This window comes from Triticum aestivum, chromosome 3B, assembly GCF_018294505.1.
Source record: "Triticum aestivum cultivar Chinese Spring chromosome 3B, IWGSC CS RefSeq v2.1, whole genome shotgun sequence".
In the NCBI taxonomy this organism is placed as follows: Eukaryota; Viridiplantae; Streptophyta; class Magnoliopsida; order Poales; family Poaceae; genus Triticum; species Triticum aestivum.
Window position 1 is genome coordinate 50,060,701 of NC_057801.1, and position 27,178 is coordinate 50,087,878.

General features: G+C 48.8%; 2 protein-coding genes, 1 non-coding gene and 2 pseudogenes across 3 annotated transcripts; 4 read left to right on the forward strand and 1 right to left on the reverse strand.

Moving 5' to 3' along the window:
- Positions 1–4,601: 4,601 nt before the first annotated feature.
- LOC123064659 (uncharacterized) lies at positions 4,602–6,524 on the forward strand. The gene is made up of 2 exons (XM_044488093.1): positions 4,602–5,926; positions 6,013–6,524. Exons 1-2 carry the CDS (start codon positions 4,632–4,634, stop codon positions 6,278–6,280), a joined length of 1,563 nt encoding a protein of 520 aa, XP_044344028.1. The 5' UTR covers positions 4,602–4,631; the 3' UTR covers positions 6,281–6,524.
- Positions 6,525–7,817: 1,293 nt separating this feature from the next.
- LOC123068512 (proteoglycan 4) lies at positions 7,818–11,675 on the reverse strand. The gene is made up of 3 exons (XM_044491095.1): positions 11,384–11,675; positions 11,217–11,268; positions 7,818–10,148 (listed from the first exon to the last, which is right to left on the reverse strand). Exons 1-3 carry the CDS (start codon positions 11,624–11,626, stop codon positions 8,107–8,109), a joined length of 2,337 nt encoding a protein of 778 aa, XP_044347030.1. The 5' UTR covers positions 11,627–11,675; the 3' UTR covers positions 7,818–8,106.
- Positions 11,676–13,729: 2,054 nt separating this feature from the next.
- TRNAD-GUC (transfer RNA aspartic acid (anticodon GUC)) lies at positions 13,730–13,801 on the forward strand. Its single transcript has one exon. It is a non-coding gene; the product is annotated as a tRNA-Asp (tRNA).
- Positions 13,802–14,155: 354 nt separating this feature from the next.
- Positions 14,156–14,267, forward strand: LOC123072997 (uncharacterized; annotated as a pseudogene).
- Positions 14,268–15,145: 878 nt separating this feature from the next.
- LOC123067265 (probable nicotianamine synthase 3) lies at positions 15,146–17,846 on the forward strand (annotated as a pseudogene).
- Positions 17,847–27,178: the final 9,332 nt, after the last annotated feature.

Below are 27,178 nucleotides of genomic sequence, written 5' to 3' on the forward strand. Positions count from 1 at the left end.
CCGGTAATGAGATTGAACGAGGTATTGGGATACCGACCATCGAATCTCGGGCAAGTAACATACCGATTGACAAAGGGAATTGTATACGGGATTACTTAAATCCTCGACATCGTGGTTCATTCGATGAGATCATCATGGAACATGTGGGAGCCAACATGGGTATCCAGATCCCGCTGTTGGTTATTGGCCGGAGAGCTGTCTCGGTCATGTCTGCGTGATTCCCGAACCCGTAGGGTCTACACACTTAAGGTTCGGTGACGCTAGGGTTGTAGAGATATTAGTATGCGGTAACCCGAAAGTTGTTCGGAGTCTCGGATGAGATCCCGGATGTCATGAGGAGTTCCGAAATGGTCCGGAGGTGAAGATTTGTATATAGGAAGTCCAGTTTCGGCCACCGGGAAAGTTTCGGGGGTCAACGGTATTGTACCGGGACCACCGGAAGGGTCCCGGGGGTCCACCGTGTGGGGCCACCTATCCCGGAGGGCCCCATGGGCTGAAGAGGGAAGGGAACCAGCCCCTGGTGGGCTGGTGCGCCCCCCTTGGGCCTCCCCCTACGCCTAGGGTTGGAAACCTTAGGGGTGGGGGGCGCCACACCTGACTTGGGGGCAAGTCCCCCCTTTGGCCGCCCCCCCCCCCCCCTTGAGATTGGATCTCTAAGGGGCCGGCGCCCCCCAGGGCCCCTATATAAAGAGGAGGGAAGGGAGGGCTGCGCACCCTAGTCCCTGGCGCCTCTCTCTCCCCCCGCAAGACCTCTCCCTCTCGCTGAGCTTGGCGAAGCCCTGCCGAGATTCCCCGCTACTTCCACCACCACGCCGTCGTGCTGTTGGATCTCCATCAACCTCTCCTTCCCCCTTGCTGGATCAAGAAGGAGTATACGTCTTCCCGAACCGTACGTGTGTTGAACGCGGAGGTGCCGTCCATTCGGCAGTAGGATCTTCGGTGATTTGGATCACGACGAGTACGACTCCATCAACCCCGTTCTCTTGAACGCTTCCGCTCGCGATCTACAAGGGTATGTAGATGCACTTCTCTCTCTAGATTGATCTTGGTGAAGCGTAGAAAATTTGTATTTTTTGCAACGTTCCCCAACACATACGTTGTTCTCTTTGTCATCGGTATGTTACTTGCCCGAGATTCGATCCTCGATATCATCATACCTAGTTCAATCTCGTTACCGGCAAGTCTCTTTACTCGTTCCATAATGCTTCATCCCGTAACTAACTCATTAGTCACATTGCTTGCAAGGCTTATAGTGATGAGCATTACCGAGAGGGCCCAGAGACACCTGTCCGAAATACGGAGTGACAAATCCTAATCTTGATCTATGCCAACCCAAAAAACACCTTCGGAGACACCTGTAGAGCATCTTTATAATCACCCAGTTACGTTGTGACGTTTGATAGCATACAAGGTGTTCCTCCGGTATTCGGGAGTTGCATAATCTCATAGTCTGAGGAACATGTAAGTCATGAAGAAAGCAGTAGCAATGAAACTGTAACGATCATAATGCTAAGATAATGGATGGGTCTTGTCTATCACATCATTCTCCTAATGATGTGATCTCGTTCATCAAATGACAACACATGTCTATGGTTAGGAAACATAACCATCTTTGATTAACGAGCTAGTCAAGTAGAGGCATATTAGGGACACTTTGTTTTGTCTATGTATTCACACATGTACTAAGCTTCCGGTTAATACAATTCTAGCATGAATAATAAACATTTATCATGATATAAGGAAATATAAATAAAAACTTTATTAATTACCTCTAGGGCATATTTCCTTCACACATCGCCCCCTTTGTTGTGGCCGTTCGGTCAAGATGAAACATGAGTCAGACGAACGGTGGATCGCGGTTCCCGCAGTGGCCCGTGAAAGCCTCGTTAAAACCTGGAAAACTCGGTTGGAGGGCCCGCTGAGACCGACTCCGGCCCACATGGCCCATTCCCCTCTCACTCACATCTCCCGCACACTGCCTCACCCCGCAGGAGTTATATCTAGCTCGTACCGATTCCTATTAGGAATCTTCTACGGTTGGGGGACTATCGGACCGACCCAATGAGCATGAGTTTCTCTCCTCTTGGTTTTCCCCTAGTTTTACTGTTTGTACTACAAAGTTTTTGTCTACATTTTTCGTATACAGCAGGAAATTGTTGTTGCACTCATTTAGTATTTATGAAATACATGATCAAGTTTTTGTGCAAAATATATGTTTTCTTTTCTACTTTGTTCATACACATTGTTCATTTTTTGTATACATCTAAATATTTTTATATACATTTAAATTTTTTAAATATATGATTTCTTGTTTATTTTAAATACTTGTTTTGAACATTTTTGCGAATACGTGTTAAACATTTTTCCAAATACACGTTGAAGTTTTGCTTGAACTATGCAATCATTTTTTTATGCTGGATAAACAATTTTCGAAAAGGGTCACAAACATTTTGTTTGAAACGCGTGAACAAATTTTTCTACATGTGATACACATTTTTTTTGAATGGCACAGTACGAAATATGTTTTTTGAATTAGCAAACATTTATTATACATTGTATATAATTTTTTTAAGATTGTCACGTACACATTTTTGAAACTCGAGAACATTTTTGAAACGTTCATACATTTTTTGAATGGTAGAAACATTTTATAAAAGTGGGGCGAACATTCTTGATACACTGCATTTACATTTTTTCACACATTTTATTTTTTTTCTTTTTTATTTCAAAATGTAAACAAAGGGAAAAAAGAGAAAACACGCGTGTCGTCTTGATAACTTGAGCGTGACAGGACCATGTGGTAACTGGGCCGGCCCAGTACCAGCCCGTTGCAGGCGACGCTAGCGTGTGGCTCGCTGCGGGCGGCGCATAGCCGCGGCCCTCCCTCCGGCGCGGCACGCCGCCGTCGCCGCCTCCGTTCTCGGCCGTCTCCCACGGCGCTCGTAGCCCCGGATCACCACTCTCCTTCCACCCGCAGCGACGCCTCGTCGTTCCTCCCGCGGCAGGTCGCCGCCCCCTCCGCATCCTTTTCCGGTCGCGTCCCGCCGGCGCCTGCGGCCTTCAACGCGACCCTCTCCTAGCCACATCAGGCCGGCCAGCTCAGGTGGTGGTAGCAACAGCGGACGGAGGACGCTGTGCGGCTTGATTCGCCGAGCCGGCCGAGCCCCCAGCCGCCTCTCCCTCCTGTCTGCTCAACAGGAGTGTAGGCGTCCAACACCACAGCATGTCAGCATCCACCCCCAGGCCTCTTCGACCTACGAGGCAGCGCAAGGAAGAACGGCGGTCTCCTGCCACCTCGGGAGAATTGATTTTAACCCCCCCTGCGCGCTCCACTTTGATCTTGTACCCCCATGTTCGTGCGACTCGCTCTGAGCCCCCCTGTTCCGACTCGTTCTTTGCTGATTGCCCCCTTCTTGTTGTTATGCGTTCAGTTTGCTACTAATGAAAGAAAAACTGGTCTGGTAATATTTCTATTTGACGAAACTGCCCTCAATACCCCCAACACGCTAGATAAAAAAACCCTCACGCGAGACAGGGCCACCAGTTCGCTCGCTCGTTCCAGCTCTCCACCCAGCCGCCTATTCGCTCTCGCCCCGCCGCCGCCCCTGCTGCTCCGCCGTCGCCCTGCTGCTCCGCCGTCGCCCTTGCTGCTCCGCCGCCCTCCATTGCTGCCCCAAGGTAAGGCAAGCTTCCCCCTTCCCTTTTCCATGGAGTTGGTGTAGTTCCCCTTGTACGGACGTCTAAATCTTAGAAACCCTAGGTACTGAGGGTGATGGGGATTTGAGTGAGAGGGGTTGGATCGGCAAAGGGGTGTGATGGATCTGAAAAGGTAACATCATATTCCCTTGTTTTGGTTTGATGTATGCATGACTTTTTGTGTGAAATTTCTGATTTTTTTGTCTATATTGAATAGGATCGATGCAATGTCTGTGCATGATTCTAATCAATCCAGTGTGACAAACCTAACCACGGGGATGGTCTCGTGCAATGAAGTAGAAACCGTTGGTACCATTGTCGATTGGTCAAGTCTTGTGATCGAACCTGAAAATGATGGGGATGAAAAGGGGATTCCGGATGAAAAGCCGGCGGACGAGAAAGCCATGTTTGCTCTGTTGGGTTTGAAAACAGAGGAGGGCGAGGGAAAAACTAACCTTGGTCCTGTTGTCACTCCTACTCCTGATTATGACTTGGATGATGTCAAAGGGGCAGCTATTGCTGTTGATGATAATGCTCCAGAGGAGCCACTTATTGCGTGGGATGAACGAAAACCAAAGATGGATATAGGGACCCCTTATCCTGATATGGCTGCGTTTAGAAAGGCTATAAAACAGTTCGCTATCAATGGAGAGTTCGAATATGGCACTAAAAAAAATGAGCCGGCAAGGTTTCAGGCTTTTTGTAAAGGTCAATCCATGATAGGCCAACCTTGCAAATGGTCCTTAACTGCTAGTTGGCAGAGAGACGAAAATTGTGTGATGGTAATAATTTTTGTTTCTTTGGAGAGTTCGAATATTACTTTGTTTCTTTGCTTGTCATTGTAATGATCTTTCGATTTGAATCATTCTTTGTTGTAGGTTGTGAAGCATCAAATAGAACATATTTGTAGTTCAACGAGTGGAAAAGTGACTAGAATGACAAGTCAATCTTGGGTGGCTGACAAGGCAGCAACTATGCTTAAGAAAGATCCAACCATTGGTGCTGTGAAGATACTTAAAGAGTTACAGGAAGAGCATCATGTCACACTTGACTATAACACAGTGTGGAAAGGCAAACAAAAGGCAGCAACCAGCTTGTATGGGAGTTGGGAAGAAAGTTTCAGGATGTTGTACAACTACAAGGCCGAGATAGAATTGAGGTCTCCAGGGAGTATTGTAGAGATTGATACAACCACAAGTGAAGGTGAAGTACATTTCAGCAAGCTATTTATTGCTTTCAAGCCATGCATAGATGGGTTTCTGAATGGATGTAGGCCATATATCAGCATAGACTCAACTCACTTAAATGGCAAGTGGAAAGGTCAGCTAGCTGTAGTCACTGCTTTGGACGGTCACAATTGGATGTTCCCGGTGGCGTATGGCTTTATTGAGTCTGAAAATGGAGAAAATTGGGCTTGGTTCATGAATCAAGTGAAGAAGGCAATAGGGGACCCTCCAGTACTGGCTGTTTGTACGGATGCTTGCAAGGGTCTTGAAAATGCTGTTAAAAAGGTTTTCCCTCAAGCTGAGCAGCGTGAGTGCTTTAGGCATATGTGGCATAATTTTCAGAAATATTTTCATGGTGATGTGTTTGGACGGTTGTGGCCTGCTGCTAGGGCATATAGGGCGGAAGAATATCAACATCACATGACAAAGGTGTTTGAGGCATCTGAGAAAGCGTATCCTTACCTTAGGGATTACCATAATCTGTCATTTGTCATACACCAATTAAATGCAAAGACTCGAGGACTAGGACATCTCAAGGCTAAAGCATCAGCTGATTGGAGTGGAGAAGTGAAAAATGATAACAAAGGGGATGAAAGACATGTCGTCAAAACACTCACACATGAGTGTACATGTCTGCAATGGCAGCACACAGGCAAGCCTTGTGACCATGCACTAGCCTTCATAAATGTTTTGCAAGCTCGCAACTTTGTGAACATGGAGGATTATGTGCACGAGTACTACTCAGTTAGCAGATTCAGGGCAGCATATGAAGGTGTAATTGAGCCCCTTACGGACAAGAATCAGTGGCCACATGTTGATACAGGCTTTGTGTTGCGTCCACCAATTCCAAAAGGCAAGAAAAAAGGTGCTGGAAGAACAAGAAAACAGAGGATGAAGAGTTGGTGGGAAGGTGGATCAAGGAAGGGATCATTGAACAAATGCAACAAATGCGGGGACGTAGGACATAGAGAAGCCGGCTGTCCTCAAAATGGAACAAAGAAACGGTACAAACTAATACTTGTTGTTGTTTTCTACCTATAACACCATGATTCTTTAACATGAAAATATCTCTAATTGCTTCTTTTTGTAGGAAAAGTATGGGGAAAAAGAATCCATCTCCATGGTTTGATGTCTCAGTTAGCAATGTGATTCCATCTACACCAACCAAGAGCAAGAATGTCGCCACTTGTAGCAGTCCTGGAGCTGTGACAAGAAGCCAAGCGGCATCTCAAGCTAGTCCTGGAGCTGTCACAAGGAGCCAAGCAACATCTGAAGCTGCTACTCCACCACCAAAGTCTCCAGCAAAAGGAAAGAAGAAGAAAATGACTCCAAAGAGGAAGAAATTAAGCGATCTGTGATGAACTTGTGTTATTGCTATGTGTGAGGTGCAGACTCACTTTATTGTTCTGTATGTGAGGTGCAAACTCTCCTTTTGGTCCTGTGTAAGTGAGGCAGAGACTCACTATTATTCTGCTATGTGTGTGAGGTAGAGACTCACTTTAATTCTGCTGTGTAAGTGAGGTGGAGACTCACCTTTATTTGTTGTCATGCAGTTCTGTAGAACCTTGCTGAACTTATTATATATGCTATCATGGAATCATTGTGAGACTATATTATTTGTATTCTGTTCGTTTGAAAGGCTACATATACAGCAAAATTGAACTTCTTTTTTTTCTGTGAGAAACATAGCACAGTTGAAGCAAATCCTGTCATTTGAGAAAAAAATTGTGGCTGGGACGTTCAGACTAGGTAAAGAGATCTTTTTAAACTGAAGGGTACTTCTGTCCATTCTTATTTCTATTTGATGATTAGATACTAACAAATGTGTTAAACAGGCAAAAGGGGGTTATTAGCAACCACTGGACGGCCCAGGGGGTCTCAGAGCGAGTCGCACGAACATGGGGGTACAAGATCAAAGTGGAGCGCGCAGGGGGGGTTAAAATCAATTCTCCCGATACAGATAAATCGATATGTTCTAGCCTTGTAGTGATCCAGGAGCAGAATCTGTTTGTACAATTAGAGCCCGCAGCTTGCTTTCTAGGATTATTAGGAGGTGGATTTTTGGTCCTGTGTTTGGGGAAAGGAAATTCAGCGTTGGCAACAAATGCTCTCGAAACAGTTTTTTTTTTCTGCTTGGATTAACTGTTGTCTTCTGGTCTTGCATATGAGAATGGGTGAGATGAAGGTTCGCTTGAACATAGTCTCAATGCAATTTGTAGGCAAGAAGCTCCTGCTCCATGAGCTCCATACCCCAATCTAAATATTTAGCTCACAGAGACAATTGGATGTGGCTGTGTGTTCTTTTAGCAGGATGTCTGTACAAGTAATCTGTGTATGAGTCCAAGTGATAGCTCATGGCTGCTTTATTTTGCAACAAAGCTCTTATGGTTTATTTGCTTCAAGAAATGAGGAGACAAAGGGAATAATACCATGGGAGTCGTGCATCCTCAAGGAAGTGGGCCTGATTCATATGATTTATCTTCTAGGTACAACATCAATCCAGGGGTAGCATAAAAAATGTTTGAGTGTGATTGTTTTGCTACGGGTTGAATATGTTTTTGGTTAGTGCTGTTGTGTTCATTCCTGCTCTGCTATTTGTTATGGTGTTGATAACATATATACCCACACTTGACTATGAAAAATATTAACCAAATTCAGATTTGTTCCTACAGTAAGTTTGGATTTGCAACTGTGATCATAAGTCATGTTCCTACCGGTGTATCTGTTTTTCTCAATATTTTCTTGTTTGCCTTTCATTTATAGCCTGCCGAGCATCTGTGTAACTTAGCTTGTCCCCTTTTAGGGGCTGCAAGCTAAGCCTATCCAGAACAGGTATGACTTAAAAGAAGCCCAGAAGTTCAATACAAGCACATCACTAAGGTGAACACATATGGATAAATACAAATGCATATGGTTCTTATGTAGAACAAACTGTTGCACTCACATTATTCAAAACAATACTAATGCAAGGACCATCTAAACAAGTCATTTTTCAGGAAAAGAACAGCAAAGAAATGCACCATCGAAAAGTAGTAACGATATACCAGGTGGAGTAGACAAATTGGCTGGCATGGTTTGGTCCAAAGGTGACAGATAATGGACCTTATTCACGAGCATGTTAAACTAGGGAGGTAGATGAGACGACAACAAGAAAGCTGCAATCAGATGACGTGATAGAAACATGTTATAGGTTGGTTGATGAGCCGCCTCTCTGTGACTCAGGGACATCACCTTTATTACCATCAAACTGGGTGGGTTTGCTTGAGCCATCCGATTTGCTGTTATTTCTGTTGTTTTTTACTTGCTGAGTGTCAGGGGAGGCTTGTTCCTGAGACTCTAGTAAATCTTGTCCTGAAGTTCTCCCAGGTTTCTCGGTTCCAGACACCGGCGGTGCAGCTTCAGAGCCTTGCTTCCCCGTGTCTTGCGGCGAACTAATGGACTTGTCACTTTGCAGCTGCTGTTGTCTCATGCTCTTCTCGGGGGCTGATGATGGCATTTCTCTGGATGTTTCTGAGCTGCGATAATATAATGTTTCATTTGTTTGCTTGCTACTATCCTTGGAAGATATCGACTTACTCCCATCAGATGCTGGTGCTTGCAGTGGCGCAGGTGCTGCACTTTCACCAGCTGGTGATTGGCTTGGCATCCGTGGGGATGGTTGTTGCTCATTGGTGGATGGTGATTTTCGTGGCTGTGTGGCACCACGATCATCAGAAGCCATTCCTCCTTTCGGTGGTGAAGTTGCTCTCCTTTCATCAGCTGTGATTGGAGTTTGAGGATCTCTTGCGCCAGCTGCCTGTACTGGAGGGGGTTGCATACCTGTTGACTGTGGTTTGAGCACTGCTGGATCACTTTGCTTAAGCATTTTTCTGAGCCTCTTAGTGGAGAACTGGTCATCTTCACTAATGGCACCCTCTTTCATTGGCGACGAGTCAGATACTTTCAGATTAGCTGGCGTTGCTTGAGGGGTATGTTGAGAACCTGGCGGCAGTTCCCTGGTTGGTGCAGATGCAGCCCTCTTCTGATCAGCCTCTCTACCTTCTTTAGTGCTGTCTTTGGCACCACGGCTTCTAGCTTGTGGTGCAGTTTCATTTTGAATGTCTCTGAATGCCACTTGCTTTGGTGAATGAGCAGCATCTTTTTGATCAGCTGCGGCCTTCTTCGCTTGCTCAGAGGGCTGTTGTGCATATGGAGTTTTGTCGGTGGGTTTGGGGGCTTCTTGTGAAAGCGTAGGTTTGCTAAGGGTTGCCGCCTCATCATCAGAGAGATGGAGCTTATCAGGAGCTTTTTTGGATGATCCTTGACCGGGTCTGGTTGGAGATGAGGCATCTTTGGAGGTGGATTTGTCGGTATCAGTTCTCTGAGACATTTTGGTGGTGCTAGGAGGGGCTGCTGGGGTAAAGAAGTTACTCGTGGTGCTTTGAGCACTGCTAGGTGGTTTCTGAGTGGTGGGACTTCTTTGCTTTGAGGGTGCTGGTGTTTTCTCGGTGGCAGTAAAGAAGTTACTTTCTTTTATTTGGCCAGGTGAATTTTGGCCGTGAGAGGTTGTTTCTGCGGGAAGAGGTTGAACTGTGAAAGATGAGGATGATATAGTACCGCCGCTGGGTGGTGGAACCAGTATTGTCCGTGACTCTGTGCCTGTCTGCTTTCGAGGGTCTATGCGGATGGTGCGGCTGCTATATGTTGCCGGCGGTTCTGGGCCTTCTGGCTGCCACTGCCACTGCTGCTCCAGCTGCTGCTGCTGCTGCTGTTGCTCAAGTTCTTCCATCTGGTACTGCTCCTCCACGTCCTGCATATCCCTCACCACCTGCTGCCAAGAGTCCCGCGCAGAGATTGTATTCCACCACCTCTGCACGTTCTTCCTCGAGTCATACAGGTAGGCGAACTCTTCGGATGTCACTATGTGATGGGTGTTGGGTAGGTGAACAAGGTCAGCAAGAGTGAACTTGTTCCCAGCAAGGAACTTGCTCTCGCCAAGCCTTTGCTCGTAAACCTCCAGGACTTCTTCCAGCTTCCTCTTCTCTCTGTCGATGTCACTCATGTCTTCATCAGGGAAAGGGAAGGCCAGGTGGCAGAACAATGCCCGGCTCGGAGGATCGAAGGCATGCTCCTCATGCCGGAGCCACTGTTCAATGGAAGCCCTCTCGAGGACATCCTTCCCCAGGAGGAAAGGATACCCACGCTGCTCGTAGGTTTCTGCTATATAACGGCAGATTGCTCTTGACTCTGCAGTTTAGGAGATGGATTAGTGCTGTATTCTGAATTTCTGATCGAAGTTGCATCATTTATTATTCTGGTTACTGAGTATCTATTAGAAAAGTCCTGCATAAACTTCACAGTAAAAACTGAGATTGTGTAGTTATAATTTCTTAGGACTAGTACGCAGAAAGCACATCAGTTTAGACTTACTAGCAAAATGGCAAAACCATGATATACTTGTATTTGAAATGTTAATTATTTTTTCATTGTTTCTACTGAAGAGCTATTCATTTCCATAGCATGTTTACGAGATAATCCAAGTAGTGTTGCATTTCATTTACAAACCATGATGATGGAGCAATTTGAGGTTAAAGCTGCATGCGATATTTTTTTTAGCCAGGAGAAAGCTTTGTTGATTAACTAATAACATTATTATAATCGTTTTGAAGAAGCATTGACACACACGCTAGGAACCTCTTAAGTATAATATCCCCTACTACATTCTGCTTGACTAGTTTAGATATTGATGAGCAGGAATACACTTGTATGCACGAACTATTGATGTGGAGGAAATCCTGACTATTTCACTCCAACTTGCACACAGAAACAAGAGACGGTGTTGCTTTGGAAACCAGAATGCTAAAGAAATACTCTCTCCGTCCCATATTGTAAGACGTTTTTTGACACTACACTAGAGTCAAAAAAACGTCTTACATTATGGGACGGAGGGAGTATATAAGCAGCTAAGCATGTTATATTGCCAAGCCATCAACCCCCTGTCAAAACCATTTTAGATCTCAAACTATTGTTTGTTATGTCAATTCTATTTACTTTTTGCAACAATTGTATTTTGCAGGGCTGATTCGCAAGGTATAACCTGAATTTATCTCACTGGGTTCAGGTGGGTGTTGTTACATCAACCTTTCCTAGCTACAAGGCATGCATGCATGCGTGCTGAGAATCTTGAGACAGGAGGCTATATCTCATTCGAGTAAGCGTGTATATAACTTGTAAACAAAGCAATTTTCTTGTAACCAATCATAGAGTGTATATCAACGAGTTAAAGTGGCTGAACTATGTAACAAGCAGTGTTACCTTGTCGAAATGTGGGTCCGTCATAGAATGGAACTGGAACACTCCTTGTTGACTGCAGCAGAGGCAGAGAAGAAAAACAGAAGTTGATATGAGATCAACTTGCACAAACTCAAGAAACTGCTGCTTGTACAATCTGGGTATTCCACGAAAACTAAGACAGCAAGTACCTGGAGTCTGAGTATGTCCTTGTATGAATCTTTCACGGTTTCAAACTCGATGTTTTTCTCGTACAGGCAAGCAAGCACCCTCGACACATCGGGCAGGATCATGGACTTCTCATGGTACACCTTCACAACAGGAGCTCCCGCCCCGGTGCCGAGCCCTGCCATGGTGGCCAGAGCTCTCTCTCCTTTGGTTGAAGAAGTGAACCCGGAGCTGTATGCAGGCGAGTACTGTAAGCCCACCCTCATTTTTTTAATATAAGAAGGTCATCTGCCTCCATGAGGAAGCAAAGAGGAGATGCTGAAAGTGAGAACCAAGGAGGTGAGTGCATGGGACGATAGAATTAGATAAGAGGCAGAGAAAGAGAAAAGGAAAAGACAGAGAGAACAAAGGGGGAAAAAAGCAAAAGGTGAAAGTGAAGTAAATCTGGAGGGTTTTGATTTTCGATGGTGTTCTTTAGGTGTTGCCATCATGAAGTCACATCAGCAATGCCAAGGTACCGTCTATTTAAAGGGAAAGGGAAAGTCGAAAGCTATTTCTTGGACAATGCCTCTTTTAGTAACCAATCGACTGACGGGGGAACGTCTCAAATGAAGTAACGGACACTGTTCTATTTGCTGGGTTATGTCTCGCTTTATTCATTTCTTGGCCCTTTAACCAAAGGAGATGCGGAATGCCGGTACGGGAGCACAGAGGTTTTGTCTAGTAAGGCAAGTTTAGCATCAGACCTGTATGGCCCCTTCCTTGTACCAGCCTCCCAGTCAACCAGGCAAACGGGATGAGTGATGGGCATCCAGGGTGCCTTTGTTGCTTGTACCACCAGCCTGACCGACATGGAGACTTCAGACAGAGGATACCTCGGTAAATTGCCAATCACAGGCCATCTAGGAAGCGTAGGTGTGTGCGTTAGGGTTTCCTTTTTAAAACAGCGTATAGTACAAAGTGAATGCATGTGCTGCAACGTAGGTAGAATCATGTGTTGCCCAAGTGTGTGAATTGGGTACCGAGTATTATGCTTCATTTCTGTGGAACAGAGTTGGAACTTGTTAGAACAAAATGAAGCATAATACATTCTTGTTTAAGCAAAGTATCAAGTATTCCCTAAAAAAAAGTATCAAGTACTCAGAAAGTTTGGAGTCCTGCTGGAGCGATGGGGTTCTTGTTTTCTGTCACTGATAAATTCCTCCGTTTGTTGTTGCAGCTTATTTCAAGGTACAACTATCACAAACGTTATTTCTTTTTTCTTATTTTTTCATGATTTAACATCTGGAGGCTGACCTTTTGTTTTCCTCCATTTACGTCCCTGCACAATAAGGTATACTACACCATGTCTTTCTTCTGGTCTGGCTGCACGTGAAGCTTCTGATGGGAGCTCAAGTGCTCCTGTAGATTCTGAGTGGGCACTCTTTGTACCTGTCGAGGATTTCATATATGTACGTCACATCTGCATGATTCTTTGAACTCTTCTTACCCGTTGACCTGGCACTTTTCAGCATTGAGTGTTATCATGCATCTTAGTTGTGTGTACACTGTCGCTAAACTAAATTGGCAGTAACTTGATTAGTTGTCTCCATCCTGAAAACCTTACTGTGAAGCTGAGTGGCTGACCACTTGTATACTTTAGTTTAAGCAGCATCATCTGTGGCGGGGTTACTTCAGGAAATAATCTGCAGCTCATAGCACATCATGGTGGGTGGATGTGCGTCTAGTCCAGTGGCAAGAGCGCGGCTGTGCGCAAGTTCAAATCATGTGCCGCGATGATAATGAAGACATGGAAGGAGGAGGCTGAAGACACACATGACCCGGAAGCCTGTGTGCTGGATGTGAAAATGTCTTTTGATAAACTGGGTTTGAGGAAGCGTGGGAAGGCTGTGCGTTCGGTGGTGGACAAAGGAAGAGCGCAGGAAGTCCTAGTTCTGTACTAATCACACATTAGCGGTAGCTATATAGGAAATCTGTAAGAAAATTTCATACCCATTCCTGCTAATACATGACTTAAGTAGAGTAGCTTACTTTACTTCAGAACCAGTGTTGAGTTTTTGTGTGCCTCGCAAAAAAAAGAAGTGCTGTATTTGTGTCCGTCAGGCAAGTGACCCGGATGCCAACAAGAACGTAATTTTTTTTCCAACTGTAGAGGAATCTCTTTTTTTTCTTCCCTTAAACCTCCATCCCCAGACGCAGAGCACATTCATTTTCTTTGGTTGTCTTTGATGGCTCGTCGCTGCTTAACTCTTGGACTCTGAGATTTTTCCCCGGCTCGATGTTGGACGCACGATATTACTCGAGCTCCTCAAAGAAACTTTTTTTTTCGGTTGCTCAAAGAAACTGTTTAACAAAATTCTATCAATCAAGTCGTTGTAGTATAGTGGTAAGTATTCCCGCCTGTCACGCGGGTGACCCGGGTTCGATCCCCGGCAACGGCGATTCTTTTTAAGCTAGTTCTGCACATTGATATTTTGCTTCAGCATCAACATCATCATCAACAAACAAAGAAATTACAGTAGCCTCGCCCTCCTCGGCTCGTGGTACACGCACGTACGCAATCTGCATTCCGATATTTTTTTAGCTCTCATTGTCGTTGCCCGAGCCCAGGTGCTGGGGTGTCTACCGAATTGGGCCGCGTTACGGGAATGCAGCCCACCAACGCGAGGCTGTTGCTGGCTCGCTGGGGCACCGGGCGGGCGGGGAGAAACAAACCCGCTGAGCGCTGATGTTTAGTCCCACATCGGCCAACGAAGGAGAGACGCACCGGTTTATAACCGTGAGCGCGGCAGCACGTCCCTTCGGGGACATCTGATAAAATTGGAACTATACAGATAAGCCCTCGAAGATTAGCATGGTCCCTGCGCAAGGATGACACGCACAAATCGAGAAATGGTCCAATTTTTGTGAGATTTCGCGCGCTGGTCCTTTCCCTTCTCGCAGATAAGCCCTCGAAGGACCTACTTTCGCGCCCTTGTTTATTTTGAGGATTACAACCAGGTCCTTTTTGGGTTTATTTCTTCCCTTTTGTGTATACACTGTGAATAGTGTTGCACCAGACCATAATTTTCTTACAAATAGGTCCTGGATTTTCTTGTAATCCCTGACTGTTTATTTTTCAACATAGCCTTGTTGGAGCGTCACTACCGACCTGGTCTTCCACTTTTCTTCTACTCTCAGTAAAATAGAAGTATAAGTTCTCCACTTTTCTTCTGAGATAGAAGTATATCTGCAGTGTGCGGCGTTGTTTTCTTATTTGTAGGATTTATTTTATTATGCTTGTTTATTTAATGATGATTTTATGTCGGTGATTTTGTGATTTTAGTCGAGGTGACGGCGATGTCGGATGTGAGATCCAAAGAAAGCATAGACATGGTTGAAGAGCATATGTTTCCACTCGTAGATAGCCGCCACCAAATGATGTAGACATAACTGGTTTGCCACAACAATCTCCTTACACAAATATTGTTGCTCTATTATGTGGAGACGACACTTTACGCACGTCGCTCATCTCTGCCGCGTGTATTAACTACTCAAAACCGAGAGTTCTCTATTGCAAGGGAGTTTAGGGCATTTCCAATGGCAACCCACAAAAATCCCCCCGCATCCGTTTGCGGACAGGAGCGGAGGAGGAGGGTGGCGCTGGCTTGTCATCGGAGGTGTCCTCCATTTGCACGTCGTCAGAGGAGGCGTCCTCCGGCTGCCTGTCGGCAGCAATGGCGGCCATGGCCTTCTTCTGCTCCGACGTCAGCCTGTCCCAGAGAGTTTTGGCTGCGGAGGGATCCATGGCGGGGAGTGGTGCGGAGAGGGATGACTATGGTTATGGCCGAGGCATCATGGCAGTAGTTTATATAGCACTGATGGACGGCGGAGTGATGGACGGGTGGTACCGGAGGAGACGCCTTGGCAACCGCGTGCCATTAATGCGGGCGACAGACGGACGGACGTGCGACCATCGTGTCATTTGAACGCGTGGAAGTCGCCTGCATCAGGGAGCAGTGCGGGCGGCGCAGTCTCGGCCTGTGTGTCGCTTTAATGCCGGCGCCAGCGAGCGGTCGCATCCACTTTGGCCTGGCACGAATGCGGGCACTGGCGCTCTGGAGCGAGGCTGACTGAAAACGCGCAGGAGGGGGGGGGGTGGTTTTTGGTGGGGCAGGGCGGTCAAAAGCAGGCTTGAGATCAATCCGGACTTCCGCAAACCTCCTCCACTTTTGTCTTCGGGTTGTGGGAGGAATCACGTTTAGACCGCGTCACAGACCGATACAGGACCGCGCATTTCAGACGGTTGCGGGCCGGCATTGGAGATGCCTTGATGAGTTGAAGATATATGATAAACTTGTAATAGCATATCTGTTATTGTTGGTACCCGCTAAAAGACTTTGAGGATGAGCTACCAACATCAGACATCATAGTTCTGGCTCTGACGATAACTATGAAGGACATAACCAGGCACGGCCGGCGCCACGGAAGATCGCCGAATGGGCCAATTGCAGTTAGTCATCGTACACTACAGGGCCGCATCGCTGCAGCTTCGACTTCATAGTAACAAACAAACTGAGGCAGTCCCATGGACATACCGAAGAAGAGCCGACTACCTCAACCATTGCCGCGTCGCAGACATCACTCCCATTGCATTTTATTGTTAATTAAGTCGTTGCAGTATAGTGGTAGGTATTCGTGCCATAACCCGGGTGCGATCCCGGGGCAATGGTGATTGTTTTTTTGTTGTTGTTGATGATTTTCACCCTTGACTTGACACTTATATATCATTAATGTTTGTTTAAGGGCCAGGAAAAAGAAAAGACTTTTGTCCGTGATGACTCACCGTGAATCACAAGTAAAGCTAAACCGGCATTTCTAACATGTGGCGTCACAACTCACAACCAAACTTGAGCGACTTGACCTGAGGTCGTCCGTTCTGTCCCACGGTCCAAGTCATATGGGTCTTCAGCAGCACGAGACCTCCTTATCTTCATGCCGTATGCCGTGAGGGGATCAATCCGTCAGAAAAGAAGAACTGAACCGAACACTTTGTTCTTGGCCTGCAATAACACTCTGTTTTTGGTTCATTTATGCACTAAAAATGAGCTAGTACAGAGTATCTTTTATACTCCTACCAAGTACCGTAAAAGAAATCAATTTATTAGTGACAAGAATATATACGTATCTGGCAAGTCATTATCAGCCCAAATCAGTTTAGGCAGACACAGAAAACGAATATCCGTTTCAACAGCAGGACGTGACGTGAAGAGGTGACATCAGAGGCATGAAACGAGCCTCATGGACGCGTGAAGCTTGCACGCACGCGCACCTTCACCGGCCCTCTTTAGCCGACGGCTACATATTTATACCCCCGTGCTGCCCGCTCCATTGCTCATCAAGCAGCTCGATCAACCACTCCACTCCACTCCACTCCTCACTGTGCCTCACCAAGTCGCCGCCCTGGTGGAGAAGATCACCGGCCTCCACGCCGCCATTGCCAAGCTGCCGTCGCTCAGCCCATCCCCGGACGTCGACGCGCTCTTCACCGAGCTGGTCACCGCGTGCGTCCCCCCGAGCCCCGTGGACGTGACCATCCCCGGACGTGACCAATCCCGGCCCGCGCCGCCTTCATCGGCTCCGGCCCGCTGCCGTTCAGCTCCTTTGTCCTGGCTGCGCGCCACCTGCCTGACACCATGTTCGACAACTACGACCAGTGCAGCGCGGCCAACGAGCGCGCCAGCAAGCTGTTCCGCGCGGACACGGACGTGGGCGCCCGCATGTCGTTCCACACGGCCGACGTCGCGGACCTCGCCGGCGAGCTTGCCAAGTACGACGTCGTCTTCCTGGCGGCGCTCGTGGGCATGGCCGCCGAGGACAAGGCCAACGTGATCGCTCACCTCGGCGCGCACATGGCAGACGGGGCGGCCCTCGTGGTGCGCAGCGCGCACGGAGCACGCGGGTTCCTGTATCCAATCGTCGACCCCCAAGACATCGGCCGTGGCGGATTCGAGGTGCTGGCTGTGTGCCATCCGGACGACGACGTGGTGAACTCCGTCATTATCGCACAAAAGACCAAGGACGTGCATGCCAGTGGACTTCGCAGCGGGCGTGCCGGTGATGGACAGTATGCGCGTGGCACGGTGCCGGTAGTCAGCCCGCCGTGCAGGTTCGGCAAGATGGTGGCCCACGTGAACCAGAAGAGAGAGGAGTTTGCCAAGGCCGAAGTGGCTTTTTGATCGATCACCGCGAGGGAACGAATGGACGTGTGCATGTGTGGTCATCACCCATACCTCACTTCGGTTGCAATCGTACGTGGTAATTATCCTTCTACCACTTATTATTAGCTTATATACTAATATGCATTTACAATCTTGTGTGGTTTGTACCCAATAATGTGAGTGTGATGTTTACACGTGAATGTCATGTACACCTTGCATGTGTAAGTGTTGATAATGATGAATTTAAAAGTTCACAAATAGTATGAATGATTCAGCGTCGTACTCATATAGGAGTGTCTTTATTTGATTGTCAATCTGAGAGAAGACATAAGGGAGAATGCCACCCGCACTATTAGGAGATCAGTAGTACTAGCACGGGGTTGGTAGCCGGAGCTACTGTTAGTTACTAGTAGTGCGGCCCAAAAGAACACGCTGCAAGTAGGGTTTAGTAGTAGGGCGATGTCTGGTCACCCACGCTACTGCTAAATGGTCCCCACTGTACATCCCGGGGCTAGCGATAGTAGCAACGTTGTATAACAAACCATCGGTACAACTAACATAGTAGCAGTAGCACGTGCTAATAAACATGCGCTGGTACTGTATATACAAGGGGCCAACAAGTGGGCCCCAATTATCAGCAGCGTGGTCCAGTTGCGTAGCGCTGCAGGTATCTGCTTAGAACCGTACTACTACTAAGCGCCTCTTATTGTCTCCCTCGGTCATCCGTTTCCTCACTGTCACTCTCACTCTTCCACCCGAGCCCCGTCTTCTTACACCAGATCAATCCCCACCATTGAAGTCGAGCACCTCTCGTTATCACTCAAAGAATGACCATCCAAGACAGAGCCAAAATGAAAAGGTTCCAAAAGAGGGGTGGGGGAGTGGGTTTTTGATGCCCACAACTCCTCGAATGATCAAAGACAAGTTTATGCCAACCATGTTTTATCATCATCGCCTATAGAAGTTTCCAACATGGTTCATTTTGTGCTGAACTATTCCAAATAAGTCAAAACTATGATTTCAGCCGCAACAAGTGTGAGAGAGATGCGGGATGTACCGAATCCAAAATAAAATGCAGCCGAGCTGCGAGAAATCCATCAACAAGGGCTGATATCCTGCGCCAGCCCGAACAAGCCCTCGACCGGAACGCACCATGGGCCCTGCCGCTTGGTCCCCAGTCCACACGGTCAAGAACGCCTCCCGCACCGGGGTCACCCAAGAGGGGCCTCCAAGCGGATGCACGATCCGGCGGGGAAGGGGCTGGCCCTGAGGAACGACGACCTGGCGAGCCCGTCGATCGGTAGCTAGCCAGCCATGATGACTCCCTCCATCATCGCTGCAGTTTGGGGAGGGATGTGGTCCTGGTCGATGCAATCATCAGCCACGGTGAGCGCCCCGAACCGTCCAGTGGGATTCGATCTGATCCAATAAGATTAGAGCCCTCACCTCGCATGCTATGCTTCGTCGCCACACACGGCAGCCACACGTGGTGGCCTCACGCTTGAGCTGATCCAGGTAGAGATGGGCGGAGCAGCTCCGAGCGATGGTGGAGAGGACCATCAATGTGCGCGGGAGTGGAGGTGGCTCCGGATGGTTGTGCATGTGGCAGCAGGTAGGAACCCTAGCGTCGTGGTTAATGGCGTCCCTGCCGACCTCCTCCATGGATCCGAATTGAGAAGAGAAAGGGGAAGGGACAAAGCCACATAGAGGGGGGGGGAGGGATGGGGATGTTAGAGTTGTCCCTGCTCCATCAGCGCCACAGCCTCTGCATGTCTCGGGTGGCACGCCTGGCCCCGCCTCTCATGCAGGCACGCCCCATTCGCCCGGGCCGTCCTCTCCTCTGCATGCCTCGGGCGGCACACCAGGGGCCCGCTTGCATGCAGGCACGCAGGCTACTCCCGGATCGGCACCGCCTTTGCATGCCTCTGCTGGCGCACCTGGGCCCGGCTCGCATGCAGGCACGCCCCGCTCGCCCGGGTCGGCTTCTCGTGCCGCTTCTGGTGCCAACCCCGCCCAGGCCGATTCGTCGGTCCCGGTCGTCGACCACAGCCCGCGGTCTCGCTCTCCGTCACTAGCACGGCCGTCTGCCTCGTTGGCTCCTGACGGGGCTTCTTTGCCTGGCCTTTCTCCGACCCGTGACGAGGCCGCTTCTTTGCCCTCGTCGACGTCTTCTACACCACCAGCGTCGCCGCCTCCAGCGCCTCCCGCTGCTGGCCGGCTCGGGTCATCGTCACGTGATGGCGCAATGCTATCTCTCGTCCCAAGGTGTATCGGGATGGCATGGTTCGATATGATCCCTATCATCGCCGTGCGTTTATGGTGGAGCCTGCATCTCATCGAACTGCTCTCTCTGAGCCAGCTTGGCGTGCTGTTATGGAGGCTGAGTTCGAGGCACTTCAGGCTAACAAAACGTGGATATTGGTACCCCATCCACCTGGCACTAACATTGTTGGCATCAAATGGATCTTCAAGAAGAAGTTCCGTCCCGATGGTTCTGTTGATAAATACAAGGCACGACTTGTGGCTCGAGGCTTCACACAGCAATACAATATAGATTATCATGATACTTTCAGTCATGTGGTTAAACCAGTCACCGTTCGCCTGGTGCTTGCTCTTGTTGTCTCTCGTGGTTGGTGCCTTCATCAGATTGATGTGAGTAATGCCTTCCTTCATGGTTTTCTGTCTGAGGAAGTGTATATGCAGCAGCCCCCCGGTTTGAGGATTCACAGTACCCTCGGCATGTTTGCAAGCTGCATCATGCTCTCTATGGTCTCAAATAGTCGCCTCATGCCTGGTATGCCCGTTCGAGTGACAAGCTTCATCAGCTCGGTTTTGTTGCTAGCAAGGCCGATACCTCTCTGTTCATTTTTGATCATCATGTGGTTATTATATATATGCTTGTCTATGTTGACGATATTGTTTTGGCTGGGTCGTCTTCGGCTGCTGTTGAGAAACTGGTTACCACTCTTTCTGTTTCTTTTCCTGTCAAAGACCTTGGGCGCCTGGAGTATTTTCTTGGTATTGAGGCCACTTATAATTCTGAGGGTCTGGTCTTGTCGCAGCACAAATATGCTCTTGATCTCTTGCACCGGGCCAACATGGAGCAACGTTGGTCTGTTACTACTCCCATGTCTACTTCCGACAAAATGTCTCGAGATCAAGGCCAACCGTTGAGCTCTGAGGATGTTTTCAAGTACAGGAGTCTTGTTGGGGGTCTCCAGTACCTCACTCTGACACGTCCTGACTTGTCCTTTGCTGTTAACAAGGTGTTCCAATACTTGTCGCAGCCTACTACCGCTCACTATGAGGCAGTGAAGCGAATTCTTTGCTATATCCGAGGTACTGTGTCTACTGGCTTGCGTTTCCGGCGCTCCGCTTCTATGGGACTGAGTATTTTCACTGATGCTGATTGGGCGGGTTGCCCTGATGATCGTCGGTCTAGGGGCGGTTTTGCCATTTTTCTTGGCTCCAGCCTCGTCTCTTGGAGTTCTCGCAAGCAACCTACAGTTTCTCGTTCTAGCACTGAGGCAGAATACAAGGCTTTGGCTAATGGTACCGCTGAGGCTATATGGATACAGTCGGTGTTGAAGGAGCTTGGTGTGTTTCTTTCTCGCCCTCCGGTGTTGTGGTGTGACAATGTTGGCGCCACATACTTATCTGCCAATCCAGTTTTTCATGGCCGCATGAAGCATATCAAGGTTGATTTTCACTTTGTGCATCAGCGGGTTGCTTTGGGTGCCCTTGATGTTCGGTTCATCTCCACTGACGATCAGTTGGCTGACGTATTCACGAAGCCTACTTCTCAGCTCACACTTCGTCGTTTTAGTTCCAATCTCAACCTTGTTCATGACGGTTTAGATTGAGGGGGGTGTTAGAGTTGTATTATATATATTTATATATGCGTGTACGTGTTGTATACCCATTGTATTTCCTTGTTGTACAAGTTGATCTAATCAATATAAAGAGATGCCAGCTGATTGGGGCTAACCACGGCAAATAATTCTTTTTGACTGGGGAGAGGAGGATTGGAGGAGGCAGCGTGCTTGGGTCAAGGGAAGGCGTAGAGTGGATGACTCGTTGTGGAGTTCCTTCATAGGGAAGGAGACAAAGTGACGACGTTTCTCCTCTTGTTTTTCTCTCCCATTAACGTGTTTTCGCCTCGGCACAGTGAAATCTACGACACCACCAGCGCTCACGCTTACCTCTAACGCTTATTGTGTTTGATGACTGGTTTGGCGCAACAATCTCTTACACAAATATTGCTGGTCTATTATATGGAGAGAACACTTCACACACGTCGCTCATCTATGACGCATGTATTAACTTCTCAAAAGCCGAGAGTTCTCTATTTCAAGGGAGCTTAGGAGTCGAAGATATATGACAAAATTGTAATAGCATATCTGTTATTGTTTTGTAGCCGCTGAAAAAGTTGACGATGTGCTACCAACATCAGACAACACAACTCTGACTCTGACAATAACTACGAAGGACAGAACCCGGCACGGCTGGCACCATGGAAGATCGCTGAACAGGCCACCTGCAATCAGTCATTGTACACCACATGGCCCCCCCATCGCAGCTTCGACTTCATGGTAACAAACAAACCGAGGCAATCCAACAGACACACCGAAAAAGAGCATACTACCTCAACCATTGATGCGGACATCACTCCCATTGGTATTCCTGCCTATAACCCGGGTTCAATCCCGGGGCAATGGTGATTTTTCTTTGGGTGATTTTCACCCCTGACTTGACACTGATATATCTTTAATGTTTGTTTAGGGGCCAAGGAGAAAGATTGACTTTTATCCACGATCACTCACCATGAATCACAAGTAAAACTGAACTGACATTTCTGAGATGTGGCGTCATAACTCACAACCAAACTTCAGAGACAAATACTCAGGCTTGCACGTGAGGTCGTCCATTCTCTCTTGCGGTCCAAGTCATGTGGGTCTCGAGAGCATGTATAGCCGGAGCTTTCAAACCCGCCTTATATGCTCGGGCGGGTCGACTGGTTACTGCCCGGTTGCAAAATTTTAACCGAGATGGACGCCTCAAACGGGCCTCAAACGCTCGGGCGCATATGGGGTGCCCGGATGCATTTGGGCATGCCCGCCATGTCAGACTGATGATGGGGTCCCACGCAGATTAGACCGGAAACCCGGCAGTCTGACGGACACCGCGTCCGTCGCCACAGTGTGAACACCGCGTGGAGCCGCTCTGGCTCACGGCTCGAGACAAAATACGGCTATTTAAGCCGATCGGAGCCCCACAACCCTAGCCCATTCCCTTGTTCGCGGCTCCAGTCCGAGCCCATCCACCCCCCGCTCCAACGCTCTGCCCCCGCTCAGGCGCTCTGCCATGGTCCAGAGGAAGATCACCTACTACGCAATGCTCATGCCGGAGCGCCGGTACGAGATCCAGCAGGAGATCCGGGCGAGATAAGCCGCACGCGTTGCACACATCATTGCTGGGCTGCCTCCGGACTCGCGGGAGTCGGTGAAGGAGGAGGAGTAGTTGGGGGAAGATGAGGGAGAGGAGTTGGCTCCGATGGAGGTGCAGGAGGAGGTAGAGCAGCTGGAGCCGGAGCTCCCCGGCTTCAACATGGAACAGGCGGAGGCAGAGTTCGCCTCGCCCAATCGAAGGAGATGGTGAAGCAGCAGGCCATCCTGGAATCCATTGAGGATGAGGCTGCTGTGGAGGCCAACCAGGCATTCCTCCGACAGGAGCAGGTGGCGTCCGACATGCTCTTCGCCGAACTCGAGGCGTAGATAAAGGAGGAGCAGGCCGGAGCAGAGTAGCTGGAGGCGTCGGAGGAGCAGGAGCTACAGTTGCCACCCATGCTGCTGGATCCGGGCACGAAGATCATCTACATCTCCGACGAGGAGTAGCTAGGTGATCGACGTAGTACGTAGGTTTATCTCTTTTGCATGTCTTTGTATGGATTTAAGAATCAAGTTTGAGATGTCCGGCTGCAGTTATGCTAATTTAAGGAGTGCCCGGTCGCGACCCATGAATGCACGTCCGTGAGCGTCCGAGGGGTCATTTTCTACATATCCGTCTGTAGATGCTCTCGGTAGCATGAGACATCCTTATCTTCATGTCGTATGCCGTGAGGAGATGAATCCGTCAGAAAAGAAAGAACTGAACATTCTGTTCTTCGCCTGCAATAACACTCCGTTTTTGTTCATTTATATGCACTAAAAGAAAGAACTGAGCCAACTATGGAGTATCTTAAACTCCTCCTAAGTTAAATAAATCAATTCATTAGTGTTTAATACGAGTCAATTGAAAGAAACCACCACATTTGCACCTAGGTTTGCAAAAAACCACCAACTCGTTAATCCGTTACAAAAAATATCGGAAAGTCTGTTAAGTTGTTGCAAAAAGCACTGACCGGATGATCTGGCCCTTTTAATCACTTTCTTACAAGTGGGGCCAGATTGTAAGGAGCTGACTGAGCAAAAAAAATAACACACACACCCCTAAATCTAAAAAACAAAAGCAATCAGACCCCACCCAGCCCTGACACGCATGCGCCGGCCAGCGCCTCGGCTCGCTCGAGAACGTCACCGGCCCGCTCCTCGCTGATCGACGCCAGGGCCTCCACCTCCATGGCCTCATCCTCCTCTTCAGCGATCTCCTCTAGTAGGCTGTTGAGCTCCCGCGCGGCGCACTCCACGACCTACATCTCAGCAAGGAGCCCCGTGGACACCGGTGAGGACGCCCCGGAGGACGACCCCTTCTTGCCCCTCCGCCTCGACTCCTCGACGATCTCCTCCTGGATGGCCGTCATCGGCACTGCCCAATGCGCCTGCTTGGCCGGCACGACGGGGGCGGTCGTGGAGGCCCGGTCTTGGCATGGCACGGTGGCGACGAGCGCCCACATGGCGAACACGAGGACGGAGCTCATGGTGTAGAGTGCCAGACTGAGCCTGCCCCGCCATCCCAGCTCTGCCCCGGCTACAACGGGCTGCCGGAGGGCATCGCCATCACGACCCGCGTGCTATGGAGGCGCTTCGTAGTGCAGCCGTAAGCGCCGGGCGCCTCCTCGTCCTCCCCGGCTGCGTAGCCCTCTCTGTTGTCGACGAGGGCGGCCCCATGCGGGCGGCCCCATGCATCTTGGCCTGGGCGCCACCATGCCGGACGGATGGCAGCAGCATGGCAGCGGTGCGGAGTGGACATGGCGTCGGCGTTCCACGGGGGGAGGGTCTGATTGCTTTTGTTTTTTAGATCTAGAGGTGTATGTGTTATTTTTTTGCTAAGTCAATTCCTTACAATCTGGCCCCACTTGTAAGAACGTGATTAAACGGGCCAAATCATCCGATCAATACTTTTGCAACGACTTAACAGATTTTTCGATGTTTTCTGTAACAGATTAACGAATTGGTGATTTCCTGCAAACCTAGCCGCAAATGTGGTGGTTTCTTGCAATTGACTCGGTAAACACTGTTATATTTCTTGTAGGGAGTACCTAGAACTCATTTAGATGGGATATAATTTGGTCTCATTCACTTTGAAAACAAGAACATATACAACCCACGTCAGCACATACACACCTTATAGCATCACATTCAATGACTATAAAAGGTCAATGAGAACAAATTATATTTCATCTAGATGAGTTCTAGCAAAATTGTTTCTTGTATGTGTACAAGCTTAGACAGGAATATCTGGCAAGACATAGTGTGCCAAAATCAATTTTGGTAGACACAGAAAACGATGCCCATTTCAACGGCAGGACATGACGTGAAGAGGTGACAACAGAGGCATGAAACGAGCCTTAGAGCATCTCCAACCGTTTGGCCCCCCAGGGCGCCGGAAAAGAGCATCCTGGGGGTGCGTCGGTGACAAACTCGGCACTGGGGGCGGTTCGGCACCTAGTCGTCGCCCCGAGGCGCCAAATTCAGCCCAGCTCTCGGCCCAAGTATGTCCAAAAAACGGCCCGATAACTGCGTGAATAGGCCCATTTTCGGCGCGGTTCGGCGGGTTTCAGCGTGAATTTTCGCATACAAATAGAAATCAATTAGTTCGTCACATAGTTCGGCATGTTTCGGTGTGTTTCATCACATAAAACAAATAGTTCACTACAAATTATATAGTTTAACAAATAAAACTCAAGTTTCATCACATGTCATTCCTAGCCTCGCCCTTGAGCCTCCATAGGTGCTCCACCAGATCGTGTTGCAGTTCTTGATGCACCTATGGGTCTTAGATCTCCTGACACATATTGAGGTAGTCAGTCCAGTTTGTCGGTATCTGATGATCAACTTGGGCAAGAGGACCCTGCGCATAATATATATGGCTCAGTGTCAAACACTGGCTCTTCCTGCTCGTTCTCAGTGATCATGTTGTGCAAGATGACACAACAAGTCATGATCTCCCACATTTGATCTTTCGACCAGGTCTGAGCGGGGTACCGGACAACAGCAAATCAAGATTGGAGCACACCAAATGCCCGCTCGACATCCTTCCTGCAAGCCTCCTGAATCTTCGCAAACTAGGCGTTCTTGCCTCCTGGCACAGGGTTTGAGATGGTATTCACAAATGTCGACCATCTCGGATAGATGCCATCAGCTAGATAGTACCCCTTGTTGTACTGCCGTCCATTGACCTCGAAGTTCACCGGAGGAGAATGACCTTCAACAAGCTTGGCAAAGACTGGAGAGCACTGCAAGACGTTGATGTCATTGTGAGTTCCTGGCATCCCAAAGAAAGAGTGCCAAATCCAGAGGTCCTGTGTGGCCATTACCTCAAGCACCACACTGCAACCGCCTTTGGCGCCTTTGTACAACCCCTGCCAAGCAAATGGACAGTTCTTCCATTTCCAATGCATGCAGTCGATGCTTCCAAGCATCCCAGGAAATCCTCTTGCTTCATTTTGTGCTAGGATCCGAGCAGTGTCTTCCGCATTGGGTGTTCGCAAGTACTGCGGCCCAAACACTGCCACCACTGCCCTGCAGAATTTGTAGAAACACTCAATGGTGGTGGACTCGGCCATGCGCCCATAGTCATCAAGTGAATCACCGGGAGCTCCATATGCAAGCATCCTCATAGCTGTCGTGCACTTCTGGATCGAGGTGAATCCAAGTGTGCCGGTGCAATCCTTCTTTCATTTGAAGTAGCTGTCGAACTCCTGGATGGGATTCACAATACGGAGGAAAAGCTTTCGGTTCATCCGATAACGGCGCCGAAATGTTTTCTCACCGTGCAATGGACCGTCAGTGAAGTAGTCCGAATAGAGCATGCAGTAGCCTTCTAGACGATGCCGGTTCTTTGCTTTCACCCGCCCAAGCGCCGAGCCACCTCGCCGCGGCTTCACACTTCTCGCGAGCAGGCCGGCGAGGATGGCGAGCACCATGAGATGCTCATGCTCCTGGACATCGGCTTCGGCTTCCTCATCTAGCAACGCCGCGAGCGCCTCCTCATCTTCGGAATCCATCGCCGGGCCGAACAATTCACTGAACACCTTGTGGATGCAAGCCCGCCAGCGTACAACCCTGTGCGCGGCCGGAGTGCTGGAAAAGGTGCCCGGGACGGTGGTGAAGAGGCTGCCTCGGCCAAACCCCTTCTTTTTCCCGGCGGGAGATGCTCTACCTAGCTGCTGCGGGTGGT

Coding starts and splice junctions, on each gene's coding strand:
- LOC123068512 (XM_044491095.1), bottom strand. CDS start 11,626: ATGAGGGTGGGCTTACAGTACTCGCCTGCATACAGCTCCGGGTTCACT. Junction 11,269..11,383: donor AGGACATACTCAGACTCCAG/GTACTTGCTGTC, acceptor CCTCTGCTGCAG/TCAACAAGGAGTGTTCCAGT. Junction 10,149..11,216: donor CGGACCCACATTTCGACAAG/GTAACACTGCTT, acceptor CCTAAACTGCAG/AGTCAAGAGCAATCTGCCGT.
- LOC123064659 (XM_044488093.1), top strand. CDS start 4,632: ATGACAAGTCAATCTTGGGTGGCTGACAAGGCAGCAACTATGCTTAAG. Junction 5,927..6,012: donor CAAAATGGAACAAAGAAACG/GTACAAACTAAT, acceptor TTCTTTTTGTAG/GAAAAGTATGGGGAAAAAGA.